Source organism: Vicugna pacos, chromosome 10 (genome assembly GCF_048564905.1).
Source record: "Vicugna pacos chromosome 10, VicPac4, whole genome shotgun sequence".
Classification (NCBI taxonomy): domain Eukaryota; kingdom Metazoa; phylum Chordata; class Mammalia; order Artiodactyla; family Camelidae; genus Vicugna; species Vicugna pacos.
The window spans coordinates 19282243-19299481 of NC_132996.1; the positions used below are offsets into that span (position 1 = coordinate 19282243).

Below are 17239 nucleotides of genomic sequence, written 5' to 3' on the forward strand. Positions count from 1 at the left end.
CTGATGGTACTTCAATTAAAAAAAAAATTAAGAGCCCAGTTGATAACTGGACAAAGGGTGTGAGCCCAAAATTCACACATGAGGATTTATAGCTAGTAAGTAAACATCTAAAGAAATAACCAACTTATTAATAATCAAAGAAATAACGTTTAAAAATGAGTATGAGGTGCTATTTTATACGTAAAATTAGTTTAAAAAAAGAGGGGGAATGTTTTGTCATGATAACATCCAGTGCTAGCGAGGGTACAGGGAAACGCGTGCTTTCAAAAGCACAAATGCTTGAATAAATTTATACAACTTACATATAAAACAATTTGGCAATGTATCTGAAGAGCAATAATAAGTGTTTATACTCTGATCCAATAAAATCAATTCTGGAAGTTATCTTAAAAAGTGAAAACATTTTTTACTGTTTATAAAAAATAAAAGAAGACTGAAGTAGCCAACAGTAAGAAATTAGTTTAAACAATTCAATCTACATTCTCTAATGCAATGGTTTATAATGGTCTCTGTACCCACATGAGAAAATGGTAATAATGCACAATTTATATTAAACAGTTAATACTATATTTTTTAAAGTAAGCTATAAAATTGTATATACACTGTTGCGAATTGCAACTATGATCTAAAGAAAAGAACTCATAAGAAAAAAGATTGTAAATAAATACACTAATATGTAAATGATTGTTTTCTTAAGACAGTGAAATTATTTTGATTTTTCTTTTCACTTCAGCTGGAGGAATCCATGGTGACTGTACTCTGGTGTACTCCAGGAGGCTGCAACTGCAGAAATATCTAACACCTCTGCAGGAAAATTCAGTTAAGTAAATCTTTGCTTTGACTAAGGAATTTTATCAAAAGGATTTTAAAAATAACAATAATGCATTTATTTCAAAAGCAAGTGCTGCCAAAAACAATTTTCCTAAAACCACTTCACTCCAGTATCTGGAGGCTGGTGAAAACATATCAGTTCGTGAGGGATGCATATATATTCGTATAAAAAGATGTCATGGCTATTTTCATTTGGGAACAGATCTTGCAGTTGAAATTATAAACCTGTGCTGTTTTTACCAGAAGAGGATAAAAATAATAAAAGGACAGCCAGGGTAATATCTTGTGGGGAATAACTTCCCAAACAGCTCCTTGAGAACATTTTGCTTTACTTACTTCATTTGCTGGCTGTGGTGGAGAGGGTCTGAGACCAACTGGGACTCTTGATTCCAATTCTGACAGCAGTTAATAAGACCTTGAGCGAGTTATTTAACGTTTCTAAGCCTCAGTTCTCTCATCAATTAAATGGGAATGAGAATACCTAGTTATAGAGGTGTAGTAAGGAATAAATGAGAAAGGGAGTGTATTTCCAATGATCTGTCAAAGCACATGGTGGGACACAGTGTCCCATCATCCTACCAACCTGCAAGGTTCCTGAGGGAAATATAAGTATGGGGTCAGGTCTGGCAGAAGAATAGTCTTTACTGCCATGAGGCTTCTCACACTAACGCAGACTGGGCCACGGGGAGCACGCCTTTGTCTACCTGGCCTGGATCGTGAGTTCAAAGTGAAACTGAGCAGGACCCCGCAGGGCTTTCCCAGGGACAGAACCCTGACGTCCCCTACCTCTTGTTTGTAAAAAAGCTTTAGCCTCCTAGACCTTTCCTGAGTTACAAAAAGCAAATTTAATCAGAGAAGTGAGAAAAAGGGAGAAACAAAGGAAAACAGTCAAGCAAGACAATAATAAGGGTTTAATCATAAAACAAAGTCAAAGACCTTTAGGTCCCCCTCGAGGGCTATAGACAATATCCTGAGCCATATCCCTGAGTTGTTCTGCAGACACTAAAACCCCCACCAGGAGGAAGAAGTTAACTGCATGGCTGACCACCGGCACATAGACCTCGGACCCACTGGAACCAGAAGGCTGATAATATTGACTCTGGAAATACTGGCCGGTTACCTCACCACCAGCCAATCAGAAGTACGTCCACAAGCTGATCGGGTACCCAGCAACCGTCTCCCTCACTTTGTCTTTAAAAACCATTCCCTGAAAGCCACTGGGGCGTTCAGGTCTTCTGAGCACAAGCTGCCCTTTCTCCTCGCTTGGACCCACACTGAGTGCCCTGCAGCCAAGGCAGCACTTTCTCTCACCACAACCTGGTAGCAGTAGGCTGGCTCTGCTGCATCTCAGGCGAGTGGACCCAAGTTTGACCCAGTACCAAGAGCTGACTGAGTGGCCTCCTTTGCCCTTTCCCTGTCAGCCCACATGAGAACCCCAGATCATACGTCTCAGGTAGGGAGGACAGACCAATGCAGGAAGAGCCCACGTGCTCAGGAGCAGAGCAAGAGGGCCTCTATGGGCCTGCCCTCAGTAGAGCTGGTCTAGGCTTCACAGGCTGGGGCAGTAAAAGCCTCCAGGCTGTCTCACCTTCACGCAGCAAGGAACAAGATAAGACAACCTTCCGCAACAGTGGAGGACCGTTCTTCTTGGTCAAGGGTATATGAGTAGCTGCGCTCCTCTCCTAGAACATCCAAACAAGCGTTCAAGATGATAAAGGAGCACAAAAGAGTAAGAGAGAGCTGGTGCAGTGTTCCCTGAGCAAGAGAAACTCAGCCCTCTGGAAGGAAGAGGATCCCAAGAGATCAGCCCTATGTCAGCTCTGACCTATAAATGGTTCAACTCAGTGGATGCTCCCCATCCTGGTCCAGCAAAATGTGTTCTGATGCCAACAATCTGTAGCAATGCTCTTCCTACATAATGTGGAGAGAATGAGGCAGCAGCCAGGACTGGGTGAGTCTCCCCCAGCGACTTACATGAAGGACCAACATGTGGTCCATCATACCAATGTTATTTCCCTTTCTCTTCCAGGCTTCTGGTATTGTTGATGTGAAAAGGATAGTAAAGCCGATCTACTCTTGGAAGAAGGACTGGGTTTCAGGTATTAGGAGCAGAGAAGGGATCAGAAGTAAGCCCTCACCAGCTCTTACCTGGAACTGACTCCAGAGGAAGGCTATGTAAGTTAGGGGGTGTGGGTAAGAGTGGGAGGAGTGGGGAGTGGCCAAGGGCCAAGGGGGCAGGACTGAGCTCTGTTGCTTGGAAACCAGGGTTCAGGCACCTGTTGTCAGGTAGGAGCTCTAGACTTTAGGACCAGGGGCTGACCAGACATCCAGGAGCCAAGCATCATATTTCCATAATCTTTTGTCATGTCTACTAATCCAGCCTGATAAGGTCACAATATTTCTGTTGTATTTTTTCTGAATTCTGGGGGAGAATATGGAACGATAGAGGATTCCTCAAATGCAGAGATCCCAAAGGCCTTGGTATATACCCTCTGAAATGTAAGCATCTACTGGACATGGTGAGCACTTCCATCACAGTATCCGTCACCTGGGGGAGCTGGGGATCCTGCCTTCTCTTGCACTAGGCGGACCAGGGACTCGATCTTGGTGGTCCTTGTTGCTATCTATGGGACCACAGAGCAAAGCGGAGCAATCATGGCATTTGCCCACTTGACCAGGTTGACTGGTCCAGGATTGAAATCAACTTCAAGCTGGCTTATGAATCTTTCCCTTCAGCTGTTTGGAACCAGAGAAAACTCAGTCTCTCTCTGGTGGCCAAAGTCAGGATGGAAAACTTGAGAGCTGTCAGAGGCCATTTTCCTCCCATTTGGAAAAAAACAAGACTACAACTGAATAATAGTAATGACAGCTAACACTCTTTAAGCATCTTTACATACCAGGCACCATGCCAAGCCTTTTATGTGCATTAATCCATTTCATCCTCACAACAACCCCAGGAGGTAAATAATATGATTATCATTATTTACAAGGAAGAAATGGAGGCAAAACAAGGTTAAGTAAATTGCTCAGTATCACAAAGCTAGTAAGTAACAAAGTGTAAAGTGAGCTGGCTCCAGAGACCATCATGGTGAACACTACTCTTACAGAGCTGGCAGGCGGATAGGAGGAAAAATAAGAGATGGCCAAAGGCCTGGTCGTGTTCTAGCCCCGGCTTGCCCTGGGTCTGTAGGGCAGAATGTGTGTACAAACAACACACGATTGGTTCTCAAGGTGAGTTTCTGTCACTAGCCACCAAGAAATTCCTGACAAAAATAGTGTCTGCCCAGCAGGGAGCATGCTGCCCACCAACAACCTCCGTACTCCACATCTTACTCCTCCCAAAGTGAGATTCCAGTTCCAAATGAAATCACATCCTAAAACCCTCCAATACCCTCCTAGTGCCCTGGGACAAAGTCAAGACCTCTCTGTGTAAAGTGCAAGATTCTTCAGGGTCTTGCTCCTGCTTCATTTCTCACCATTCCCCCTACCCGCTTCCCATGCCAATCTACAGCTAGTGGGGAGAAAAATGAATTCCTGGGCTCCCATGTATGGTCTCAATACCAGCATCATTTTATCTAAGCTCACCCCAGTTGCTTCCAAGTAGTTCTCAGGATTGGTGTCTGCTTTGGCTCCTGCTACCCGGACTGGTTTTTGCTGCTCACTTCTCCAGAGACAGAAAACCAAAAATAGAAATCAAGACCTTAGCACTCCCAGATGAGGGCTGCTCACCTGGCTGACTCCCAAACACTGTATCCCCATCATTTCTGCCCACTGTGCTTCACCCAGCTGGGATTCTGCTGCCTAACTGAAGTGACACATGAGCAAGTGCCCTGCACAGTGCCTGGAACATAATAGTTGCTGAGTATGTGATAGTCTCCTTCCTTCGTTCCTCTGTCCCTCTCATGGGACCACTATTATTAAAGTGCTTTTGTCCTCATCCTGCCCCAATGAACGCATCTCAGAATAGACTCCCCCATTCATCTGCCCTGTGGCATATCGGTTCTATCAGGCCTCCCGTCGAAGTCCTAAGATCCAGCAAGAATGGTTCAAGTCCTCGTGCCTTAGGTCAATGTGGGTGCTGCTTTGGGGGCTGGGCCTGTGGCTGCAGGTGGGTACGAAGGGCTTAGCTGTGAAGAGGAAAGAGCTTCAGAAGCTGACACCCTGAGAGACCCGATTGGACCTGCCCACACAGCACCTTTCCCTGACCCTGCATTCACTATAAAAAGAACAAGCTCAAAGCAAGCTGTTCTGGAAGCTCCGTTCCATCTTCATAGCAATTCTATTTGTGTCAGCAGAAGAAAGAGGGTGGAGCATCCCATCTGGGTACAATTGGAACAATTACCCCATTAAATGTGATGATTACAGTTTGATCATTCCTAGCCAATGGCAAGATTGGTTCCAAGATCTTCTCCTCCGCATTGAAACTTTCTGTAAAGAAACTACTTATTTTGCAAAGCCACAGCCTTCCAGTGCCTACCTTTCCAAAAGGACATAAATTCTGGTATTTCTTTTTGTGCTGTGCTGCTAAATTTAATGGTGACCCACGGCAATGCTCTGGATAATTTAAACCAGAACGACTAGAACTTTTACATGTGTCCATCAGCTTAAGAGCCTCTGTCTTGTCAGATGCCATGTGACATTTTGACATTCATTTGACCAAGGTGGCAGCATAAATAGCGTTTCTCTCAAGGCCCTGAATAAAAAAGCTATATTCAGATTTCATTTTGTATCTGTAAGCTGCATAACTGATCTGCCCACTCTGGACTTCAGAATCTTATCTGCATAATTCAAGGTTTGGAACCTTATCATGGCTGCAAAAAGTTGAGAATAAATAAATCTAACCCATGAAATAAACTATATACAGATTGCCATGCAAATTATTTAAGTGTAAGTACATAAAACCAGTTATAACCATCACCATGGGATGAGAAGTTATCTTCAGGGATGGTGAAGCCCTTTGATCCCTAGCCAGATATGTCTAAAGAAACATTTCTGCCCTCTTCCTGTCCAGAAGGTCTTCATGTGTCATCCCGAGTCTGCATTATAACTCTTTTTGGGGCCCAAAGGGCCCATGTTCCACACATACCTGCCCTTAATGCCACCTCCTAGTCTTGAGGTTTTGAGAATTCTCAGTCTCTCCTTCTGTAGTAGTTCCAAGTTCATGCCTTAAGTGCTGACAGAATCACTAAATCAATATTTTTATGGTTCTAGTGGCCATTACTCCAAACGTACCAATGCAAATATCCACAAACGCTCCAACTTCAAGACGTTCACCGTCCTGCTGGCCTTTCTGCAGCTGCTTGAGGCCGAGCAGTGTTACATGCGTCGCTCGGGCTTTCAAGGGAAGAGCACAGCCTCCACATGAAGTGCCATCTTCGGGCGTCTCCTACCGCCTGGAGGTCCTCTGCCCCCTCTTGCCTACAGCAGTTTGGAGTGTTGCCGTTTCTCTATTTCAAATGCTCTCATATCCAACCTACACACGCTCTGTTAATCTGGAGAGGATACCTTTGTCATCTCTGGGTCTTTCACAGGAAAACGTCCACCCCTTTCATATGTATCTATGCCACAAGTTGTTTATCCATTTATCCTTTGATAGACATATTTGGGCTGTTTCTATCTTTTGGCTAGTACGAGTGCTGTTATGAACATGCGTGTATATGTACTTGCTTGATTGCTTGAGTATCTGTTTTAACACTTTGGATAGACACCTAGGAATGGGATTGCAGGCTCATATGGTAATCCTATGTTTAACCTTTTGAGGGAAGACCCATTTCTTTCTAAATGAGTGGTCAATTCTTTATGAAAGGGGGTGGATGTTTTCCCACGGAAGACCCAGAGATGACAATACATCCTCTACAGAGGGAAGGACTGCCTTATGTCTGGATTCTCACAGCTTAGCACAGTGCCTGGCACCATACATAGTGCCCAATAAGAATTAGCTGAAGCATCAATGAGCGACACTATCAAATATGATATAACATTGAGAAGTATGTAATGCTTTAACAGTTATTTATTTTCTTTTTATTATTCTTTCCTTTGATTCACTGTGATCAGCCAACTTGTAGTGGGGTGTCGTTGCCAGCCCTCTAGTACAATTAGGAAAAAATTTCTTCCCAGATCTGTGGAGGACAGGGGTTAGTGATCACTTTCAAGCCATGAAAAATGTGATATTAACATAAAATAACATAAAGCTTTTGTGACAATGGACTCTTCTGACTCAAGGATTGCACAAAAACTATAAAATTTGTTGCAGAAATAAGGGCAAAGGATGGTCTTCGGTTCAGTCCACACACTCCCTCTAGTGTTGAGAACTCCAAGTAAGCTAAGGAAGGACATGGAGTCTGTTGGGTCCCATTGATCTCTCTTTCAATGCCTCCTATACTTGCTTTAAAAAAACGCACTGAGATTCCTTCACATCACTTATTCCAAGAGAAAAGATCTGACTGACGTGAGTGGCCCAGGCTGCATTCTCTCTCCTTGAAGTCACCAGAGCTACATTCACTGGGTATCTGGCCATCTCATGTGATTATGTCCAGCCTGGGTCCCCAGACCTCTGGGCATCAGAGGAAAGAGTATTGGGGTCCTCAAGAGGGTCCTGGCATTTCAATATGCCTAAGGAAATTGTACTGTTGCTGGAGATGAGATGGAAAACCACCAAGAAAATTGGCAGGTACCTTTGCTTTCAGCTGGAATTTATCAGCTTGGTGTTTGATTGTCACTGCTTATCTCCCACTTGCTAAATGGCAGTCATCTTTGTCTTAAATTAATTGAAAATAGGAAAATAGGTAATATCTTCATAACGTGATTGGTAAAGAATGTAAAGTATTTAAAAAGTGGGGCGTACAAGGGTGAAAATGCAATAACAGTGGTCCTTTTCCGTAAAAAATCAGGACCCACCTCCTAGCTACCCTAGCGGCCTCTGAGGTATGGATTAACTAGGCTGCTTCCAGAGGGGAGCATTTCTCACGGCCAGGCCCCTCATCAGACGTCAGGAGCAGCAATGATTCATTAGCTTGTACTAGTGAATGGCAGGTAGTATTTTCTGGAAAGGCATTCAAACTTATCAGTTTGGGCTCAAAAACTTTTGGAATCTCCTGAGAGTCTACTCAAAAATCTACCTAAAGTGTTTAGTCTCTTTTTATTCTTCTTTATTTTGGGTTTTTTTTTCTCCCCCAATTCCACCCAATCTTCCAAATGCCTCCTATACCCCTATCTATCAGGCCTTCTCACCAAACTATGACTATATTTTGAATGTTTATTCATTTATTTGACACAAAGGCTTGTTATGGGCCAGGAATGATGTTGGAGAAGATGGTGACAGATGTGTCTCTACCATCGTGAAGGGTACAAATAATAGGTGCCATCTGTTTACAATAGCTAAGACATGGAAACAACCCAAATGTCCATGGACAGACAACTGGATAAAGAAGATGCGGTGTATATATACGATGGAATACTACTCAGCCATAAAAAAGAATAAAATAATGTCATTGCAGCCACATGGATGGACCTGGAGATTGTCATTCTAAGTGAAGTAAGTTAGAAAGGAAAGGAAAAATACCACGTGATATCGCTGATATGTGGAATCTTAAAAAAAGGACACAAATAAACTCATCTATAAGACAGAAACAGACTCACAGACATAGAGAACAAACATGTTACCAGGGGGTAAGGGGGGTGGGAAGGGATAAATTGGGAATTTGAAATTTGCATCTCTTGGGAAATGATGGAAATGTTAGCTATCTTGATTGTGGTGGTGGTTTTATTGGTGTACACATCTATCAAAATTCATCAAATTGTACATTTGAAATATGTGTAGTTTACTGTACAGGAATCACACCATAATAAAGGTGTTAGAAGAAAAAGTGCCATGACATGGGAAGCTTGGGTTGCTATGGGAGTCCATAACAAATACACAAAAGCTCCATGTGGGGAGAAGAAGGACCCCACCCCCCTCACCCCACCCAAGAGTTGTATTTAAACTAAGATCTGAAGGACAGGAAGGAATGCACCAGGTAAAGAGGAGGAGAAATTTCTCCGAATTGAGAGAGCACCATGGGCAGAGGCCTGAAGTAGGAAGGAGCAGGAGGTTACTAAAATGTCCTTGCTTACTCCAATCCTCTTTCCTAGACCCCCTCCCTACAATCTCTACCTAACACAAACCCTTCAAAACACGGATCAAACCTTACCTCCTCTTGCTAACCGTGACCAAAAAGTATCATCCTCAACTGAACCAAAGAATTTTCTCCTGTAACATTTAGATGGCATTAATCCATTCCTGCTGTGTGTCGGAGTTATTAGCAGGGTCTGAGATCGTACCTACTCACAAGCTAAGTTAGCCTGCCACTGTTGCATCGACATTGGCAGAAGACATGAGGCTCCTTGGCCAGAGACAAAGGGTATAACTACTTATAGCACAGCATGCAGTCAAGCATCAGAATATTTGAATGATTCTCCTTCCCTGAGTCCCATGGTGGGCATGCAGATAGGCCTAGGTGGGTACCTGAGTGTGCAGTGGATTGCATTACAGAAAGGAACCCTAAGCTATAAAAACCCAAATCTTTTAGAACAGGCAATAAGCATGAAGCCTTTTGCTCTGGAGGGACAGACTATACTTCCCAAGGCTGTTCATTATACAAACTTCCTTAAAAAGAGAGTCCATAACAAAAGGCAGAGAGGGCCTCTGTGGGCAAGCTATGCAGAAGCATGAGTGACCCATGGCAAATAATCTCCCAACACTGAGCAAAAGGCAACAGGCATTAGTAATAAAAACAGCTACAGCTTTTTTGGTGTTTATATGTGCCATGTATTGTGCTAAGTATTTTATATGTATTGTCTCCTTTATTCCTCTTAACATACTTTTGAGAAAATATTAACAAATTAATGGGAAAATGTTTTTATAAACTAAGATTTTCAGCAAATAATTAATAGCAACAATAGACAGTTTAGAAACACAGGAGCATTAGAGAGGTCTCAGGAAGCTGTTAAATCTATTAGCTGCATACCACCTAGACTCACTCCATCTACTGTCCCTGCTTCGGCCTCTCTGTACTTTGGCCCACTTAGCAAAATATGGCTGCGCTGGCTCCCAAATTCACTTGCTGTGGTTCCACCCAGCTTCAGAAGGTAATTAAGAATCCCTGAATCCAATTGCCAATTCCACAAAAAAGAATATGATTGGTCCACCATCAACACTGTGTATTTGTGTTTAGGAGAGTTTTACAGTAATACAAATAGCAATCAATATGTATTAATGTAAAAGGTACACTTTTTTCCATAATCATTACTGAATTTAAGTAAGGGTTTTTCTTGGGGGGAGAGGGGAGTAATTAGGTTTATTCATTTCTTTAATTTTAGAGGAGGTACTGGGAATTGAATCCAGGGCCTCTTGTATGTTAAGCCTGAGTCGTACCACTTGAGCTATACCCTCCCCACCGTTACTGAATTTAAGGTAAGTGAAAATTTTGTGTTCCCAATTACTAGTCTATATATTCCAGTAGGCTGTGAGCTCCACCAGAGCAGCTGGAGTTATTTTTATTAATAATGCCTGTTGACTTTACTTATATCATTTGAAGAATTATAATCATATTAGGGAGATAAATACATATATTTCCATATTTTATATTTATTATATTTATATATTTATATATATAAAAATTAAGCATTTTCTTGTCACTAAGTTTTTTTAATACTTACTGATTGTATAATATTCCAGTTCGGGACGTTTCTGCAGTTTACTGAATTATTTTGAATATTTAGATTATTTTCAATTTTTCACTATTATAATTAATATTGCTAGAGTTATCATCTTTAAAAATCTTAGCTACAGATGTGATTCTTTTTTTAGAGTAGAATCTTGGAAGTGAAACTGGCTACTCAATTTTAAGTTTTATACATTATTGTTTTCCAAATATGTTGTACTAACATACACTCCTGCCAGCAGCGTGAATGACTCTATCTGATGGTTTATTTGGAAGAATTCATAATTATTTTTTAGAAAAATTTTAATAGCTAAAAATGTTATTGCTTTATGTTTTCTTTTTAACTGATGAGATTAGGTTTTTTTCTTTAATTTTTAATAACAATTTATATTTCCTTTCCATAAATTGTCTATTAAAGCCCTGGCAGAAATGAAGTGTTTTAATATGCCTCAGTGCTTTGAATGGTGCTTGTCATGGAGCTGATGATGCTCACAAAGCTTTGAAAACAAATTCGTAGATTGAGTAATCCAGTGGTAACTTTTTACATCCTTGTAAGAATAATTAAGCCACTAAAATCTAACAACTGTAACCACTTTAGAATTTACAAAGACTGTATTAGCACATTTGAACCCCACAAGTACTGTGTGTTGTTATTTTCAGCATTTTACCATGTGGGGCAAAGACTGCGGTAATTAAATTCTGAAAGGGATAAATGGGGAAAATCAGGTCCACCCTAGAAACTAAGGAATTCGGTTTCCCTGAAGAGAGCGTCTAAACCAGGTAACGTACGTCCTCCTGTACACGAGAGGGCGAAGCAACAGGATATGAAGCAGCGAGAATGAGGGACTCGCTGAACTACACTTCCCAGAGGTCTCTGCGCGATCCCCCGAGATGCTCAGCCGCCGAGGACTGCACGTCCCAGGTTGCCGTGCGGCTAGACGTGAATCTCTCCCACCGATTTAAGCTCTTAATGGCCGTTGGCTCTCCGTCGGGAACTGGCTGTTGAGCTGTACACCTCGTTGCTAGGCGCCAGAAGTTTTTCAAACAAGATTTCTCTTTCCTAGGGCGGTAACGGCGTATAGAGTTGGGGAGGGGCGGTGGGAGAAGCGGAGCCGCTCTGAACCATGCTAGGGAATTGTGGGTCCGTGTGTGAGGAGGCCCGGCTTTGCTGGACCGCGGTGCGAGCCCGCACCGGTAAGTGTGCCTGTGCCAGGCCGAAAACTACATTTCCCAGCATCCTCGCGGTGCTAGAACTACCTTGCCCGAAAGCCTGAGCTCATTCATCTAGCCTTTCTCCCAGTCCCGCCGGCCGGAAAACCGAGGGCATGTGGAGTCGCCGGGTTTGGCTGCTCCTGCGGTCTGAAGGCAGCGGGGGCCGCCGGGCTTCAACTCCCCGCGGGCGTTTCTCGCTGGCCCTGCCGAGAGGTGAGAAAAGGCACAGTATTACCGACGCCTGCGTGCTTTGTAGGGAGACGGTGCCCGTGGTTCTTGCCTGCTCGGGCGAGCGGGAGGCAAGGGTGCCACGCCCTCCTCCCAACCCACTCCTGGCGCTGGCGACCCGGCTGCTGGGGCTCACCCGGTGGGGTTGAGGCGGGAGGGGCGAGGACCGAGCAGAGGACTGCCATTCTCTTCTGGCTGAGCTTCCCGCATGGCTCCATTACTAGAGCTGCCGTCAGCTTTTTTTCTGAGCCCTTGTTTTTTTTTTTTTTTAATTAAATCAGGCTGATAATCCCTGCCCTTTCGTAGGTGTGTCAGGAAGCCACAGAGTAAGCTGTGTTGGGGAAGTCCTGATTTCTTTTGCGCCCTGTTCAAACTTAGACTGTATTACGCAGGTGCTGTCCTCGACCCCAGGTTTTTGTAAAACTACAGCGTACATTTCAGGTCAGGTCACTTGGCAGTCAGCTATTCGAACAACAACAAAAGAAAACGGCAATGCGGGGACCTACAGGTGTTGCCTGGCCGGCGCACCTGACAGCAATGTGTTTTAGTTATCTGGCTTTATTGAGAGATGCTTCCAGAATCTTTGTTTTCCCCAGTTTTTAAACTCTTTAAGGTTGTTCGCGGAGGAGGCACTTCATACTAACCTTAGCATTCTCGGTTCACCTTAAATCTAAGGTGCCTGGTGAACTGAGCCGCCTAGTACCACTACTTTGTTAAGCTGTTACCATATTGTTTCATTTTACTCACATGGCAAGACTATAGCTGTCCATCTCCCATCTATAAGACCAATGTTTAGCACACAGGGTCCTTCACAAGGTACTTGGTTACATATTTAGGTATTTAGTATATAAACACATTGTGATGGCCTTTACAAAAAGGACGTAGCATTTTTTGAACCCTAGGAAATCGCTGAACCTCAATCGTTTGTAAACTTGTAAAGCTATGCCTTTTTACATATACAAATGAAAACGGAATATTAAACATTTTAAGAGACTGAACTTTGCAGTACATGCCATACATGGAAAATGCATCAACATAAACAGTAATTTCTCAGCATATTTGTTGATTTAACCTGCCTGAATCTGAGTGTTCTTAGAGAAACCTTAAGTGGCCCCTTGCACCTAATGTAATTGGGTCCCTCATCACTAAATAAATATTTATTGAATGTTTACTGTATACAAGTAGTTTGTTTGCCTAATATTGTTAGTAATAAAGGAATTTGAAAACCTTGAGCTCTGACCCAGGGAATGAGCTTAATTATTGTCTAGTCCAATTCCCTTCTTAAAGAGAAGGCACAGAAAGGTGATGTTATTTGTCTTAAGTTTTGTGACCAGTAGTACTGGGTTCATTACTACTTCCCAAATTTAGCAGAATATCAAAAACACTGGAGGGTGCTTTTAAAAACAGATTTTAGGCCTTCCCCTAGAACTACTGAGTCAGTATCCAGAGGTGGAGCCCAGAGAGCTCTGTGTTAGTTTATTATTTAATATATTGAAGTATAGTTGATTTACAGTGTGTTAGTTTCTGGTAAACAACAAAGTGATTCAGTTTTATATGTCTATATTCTTTTCCAGATTGTTTTCCATTATAGTTCATTACAAAATTTTGAAGATAGTCCCCTCTGCTGTACAGTAAAACCTGTTGTTTATCTAATTTGTATGTAATAGTTTATATCTTCTATCCCCTAACTCCTAATTTATTCTTCCCCCACTCTCCCCTTTGGTAACCATAAGTTTGTTTTCTGTGTCTATGACTCTATTTTGTAAATAAGTTTATTTGTATCCTTTTTTTAGATTTTACATGTAAGTGATGTGATATTTATCTTTCTCTGTCTGACTTACTTCACTTAGTGTGATAATCTCAGGTTCCATCCATGTTGCTGCAGATGGCATTCTTTCATTCTTTTTTATGGCTGAGTAGTATTCCATTCTGTATATATACACCACATCTTTATCCAGTCATCTGTGGATGGACATTTAGGTTGCTTCCGTGTCTTGACTGTTGTAAATAGTGCTGCTGTGAACACTGGGGTACATTTATCTTTTTGAATTAGAGTTTTCTCCAGACATATGCCCAGGAGTGGGATTGCTGGATCATGCGGTAACTCTGTTTTTAGTTTCTTAAGGAACCTCCATACTGTTTGTCCATAGTGGCTGCACCAGCTTATATTCCCATCAACTGTGTAGGAAGGCTCTCTTTTCTTTATACCCCCTCCAGAATTTATCATTTGTGTACTTTTTAATAGATGGCCATTCTGACTGGTGTGAAGTAAATACCTCATTGTAGTTTTGTCTGCATTTCTCTAGTAATCAGCAATGTTGAGCATCTTTTCATGTGCCTATTGCTCATCTGTATGTCATCTTCAGAGAAATGTCTCTTTAGATCTTTTGCCCATTTTTTAATTGGTTTGTTTGGTTTTTTTGTTACTGAGTTGTATGAGCTATTAGTGTTATTTTGGGAAGTAAGCCCTTGTCAGTCACATCGTTCGCAAATATTTTCTCCCATTCTGTAGGTTGTCTTTTTGTTTTGTTTATGGTTTCCTTTGCTGTAGAAAAGCTTATAAGTTTGATTAGATCCCATTTGTTTTTTGTTTGTTTTGTTTTTATTTCTGTTATCTTGGGAGACTGACCTAAGGAAACATTGCTATGATTTATGACAGAGAATGTTTTGCCTATGTTCTCTTCTAGAAGATGTGTGGTATCCTGTCTTATGTTTGAGTCTTTAAGCCATTTTGAGTTTATTTTTGTGTATGGCATGAGGGAATGTTATAACTTCATTGCTTTACATGCAGCTGACCAGCTTTCCCAACACCACTTGCTGAAAAGACTGTCTTTTCTCCATTGTATATTCTTGCCTCCTTAGTTGAAGATTAACTGTAAGTGTGGATTTATTTTTCGGCTCTCTATTCTGTTCCATTGATCTATATGTCTTTTCTTTGTGCCAATACTATGCTGTTTTGATTACTGTAGTTTTGTAGTATTATCTGAAGTCTGGAAGGGTTATTCCTCCAGCTTTGTTCTTTTGCCTCAGGATTGCTTTGGCAATTCTGGATCTTTTATGGTTCCATATAAATTTTAGGATTATTTGTTCTAGTTCTATGAGAAACATGGGTAATTTGATAGGGATTGCATTCAATCTATAGATTGCTTTGGATAGTATGGCCATTTAAAAGTATTAATTTTTCCAATCTAAGAGCATGAGAAATCTTTCCATTTCTTCCTTTGTCAGTAATTCTCAGCATATAAGTCTTTCATCTTGTCAGGTTTATGCTGAAGTATTTTATTTTTTTGATGCAATTTTAAAGTGGATTTTTAACTTTCCTTTTTTGATATTTCATTGCTAGTGTAAAGAAATGAAACAGATTTCTGTATGTTAATCTTGTATCCTGGTACCTTGCTGAATTCGTGTCTCAGTTCTAGTAGTTTTGTGTGGAGTTTTTAGGGTTTTCTATATATTATATCATGTCATCTGTATATGTTGACAATTTTACCTCTTTCCTTGCATTTTGAATCCCTTTTATTCCTTTTCTTGTCTAATTAGATATGGATAGGACTTCCAGTACTGTGTTGAATAGAAGTGGTGAGAGTGGGCATCCTTGTCTTGTTCCAGATTTTAGCAGGAAGACTTTCACCTTTTCACTGTTCAGTATTATGCTGGCTACGGGTTTGTCATAAATAGCTTTTATTATGTTGAGATATGTTCCCTCTATATGCACTTTGGTAAGAGTTTTTTTTTCTTACCATGAATGAATGTTGAATTTTATCAAATGCTTTTTCTGCATCTATTGAGATGATCATGTGGCTTTTGTCTTTTGTTTTGTTGCTGTGGTGATCACATTGATTTGCATATGTTGAGCCACCCTTGTGACCCTGGGATGAATCTAACTTGATTGTAGTGTATAATCTTTTTTATGGGTTGTTGGATTCAGGTTGCTAATGTTTTGTTGAGAATTTTTGCATATATGTTCATCAGTGATACTGGCCTGTAGTTTTCTTTTTTGGTAGTGTCTTTGGCTGGTTTTGGTGTCAGGGTGACAGTGGCTTCATAGAGCAACTTTGAGAGTGTTCCCTCCTCTTCAGTCTTTCGGAAGAGTTTGAGAAGGATCGGTATAACTTCTTCTTTGTATGTTTGGTAGAATTCTGCAATGACACCATCTGGCCCTAGACTTTTGTTTACAGGGAGTTTTTTGTTTGTTTTTTTAATTACACACTATTTCACGTCTAGTGATTGGTCTGTTCAGATTATCTATTTCTTCTTGATTCAGGTTTGGTGGACTGTATGTTTCTAGAAACTTGTCTGTTTTTGTAGGTTGTCCAATTTATTGGCATGTAATTGTTCATAATATTCTCATTTGTTTTTGTTTTGTTTTTTGTATTTCTGTGGTATCAGTTCTTATTTCTCCTTTTTCATTTCTTATTTTGTTTATTTACATCCTGTCCTTTTCTTCTTGGTAAGCCTGGCCAGAGGTTTGTCGATTTTTGTTTACTCTTTCTAAAAACCAGCTCTTGGTTTCATTGATTTTTAAAAAAAATCTTTTATTTTTTTCCTCTCTGATCTTTATTATATCCTTCCTTCTGCTGACTTTAGGTTTTGTTTGTTCTTTTTCTACTTCTTTTAGGTGGTAGGCTAAGTTGTTTGGGTTTTTTGTTTTTGTTTTTTTTTTTTGGTTTTTTTGAGGAAGGCCTATATAGCTATAAACTTCCCTCTTAGGACTTCTTTTGATGCATCCCATAGATTTTGTGTGTTTGTGTTTCTGTTGTCATTTATCTCAAGATACTTTTTAATTTCCTTTTGATTTCATTGTTGGCCCATTGGTTTTTTAGTAGCATATTGTTTAGTCTGCACATAATTGTTTTTTTCTTGTTTCTCTTTCTGTGGTTGATTTCTAGTTTCATGCTGTTGTGGTCAGAAAGATGCTTGAAATCATTTCTGTCCTCTTAAATTTGTTGAGGCTTGTTTTGTGTCATAATATGTGGTTTATCCTAGAGAGTGTTCCACGTGTGCTTGAAAAGAATGTGTATTCTGGCTCCCACCACCACTTGTGCTGGGGAGTACCACGAGGTGGCACAGATCCTCTGTGCCAGTCTCTCTCTATTCTTCCTGCTGCAAACTGGCTGCTGTGTTCTCCAGACCTGTGGGGCTCCCTTTCTGTCTCAGCTGATCTCCCTGCTGGTGAAGGGGCTTCCCAGGGTGAGAGAACTTTTCCTCTTTCACAGCTCCCTCCCAGGGGTGCAGGTCCTGTCCCAATTTTTTCTTTTCCTATGCTA

General features: G+C 41.3%; 1 protein-coding gene across 4 annotated transcripts in view; it reads left to right on the plus strand.

The window, feature by feature from the left end:
- Positions 1-11462: 11462 nt before the first annotated feature.
- Positions 11463-17239, plus strand: part of CCDC90B (coiled-coil domain containing 90B) — a 28987-nt gene continuing 23210 nt past the window's right edge. For 2 of the 4 annotated variants that reach the window (XM_072969101.1, XM_072969102.1), the window contains exon 1: positions 11741-11957. In XM_072969101.1, coding sequence (XP_072825202.1) covers positions 11858-11957 — 100 coding nt within the window. In that variant the 5' untranslated portion in view covers positions 11741-11857. Of the gene's footprint in view, positions 11958-17239 lie in introns of all 4 variants that reach the window. The other 2 variants (XM_072969100.1, XM_006197473.4) reach the window with 2 other exon arrangements.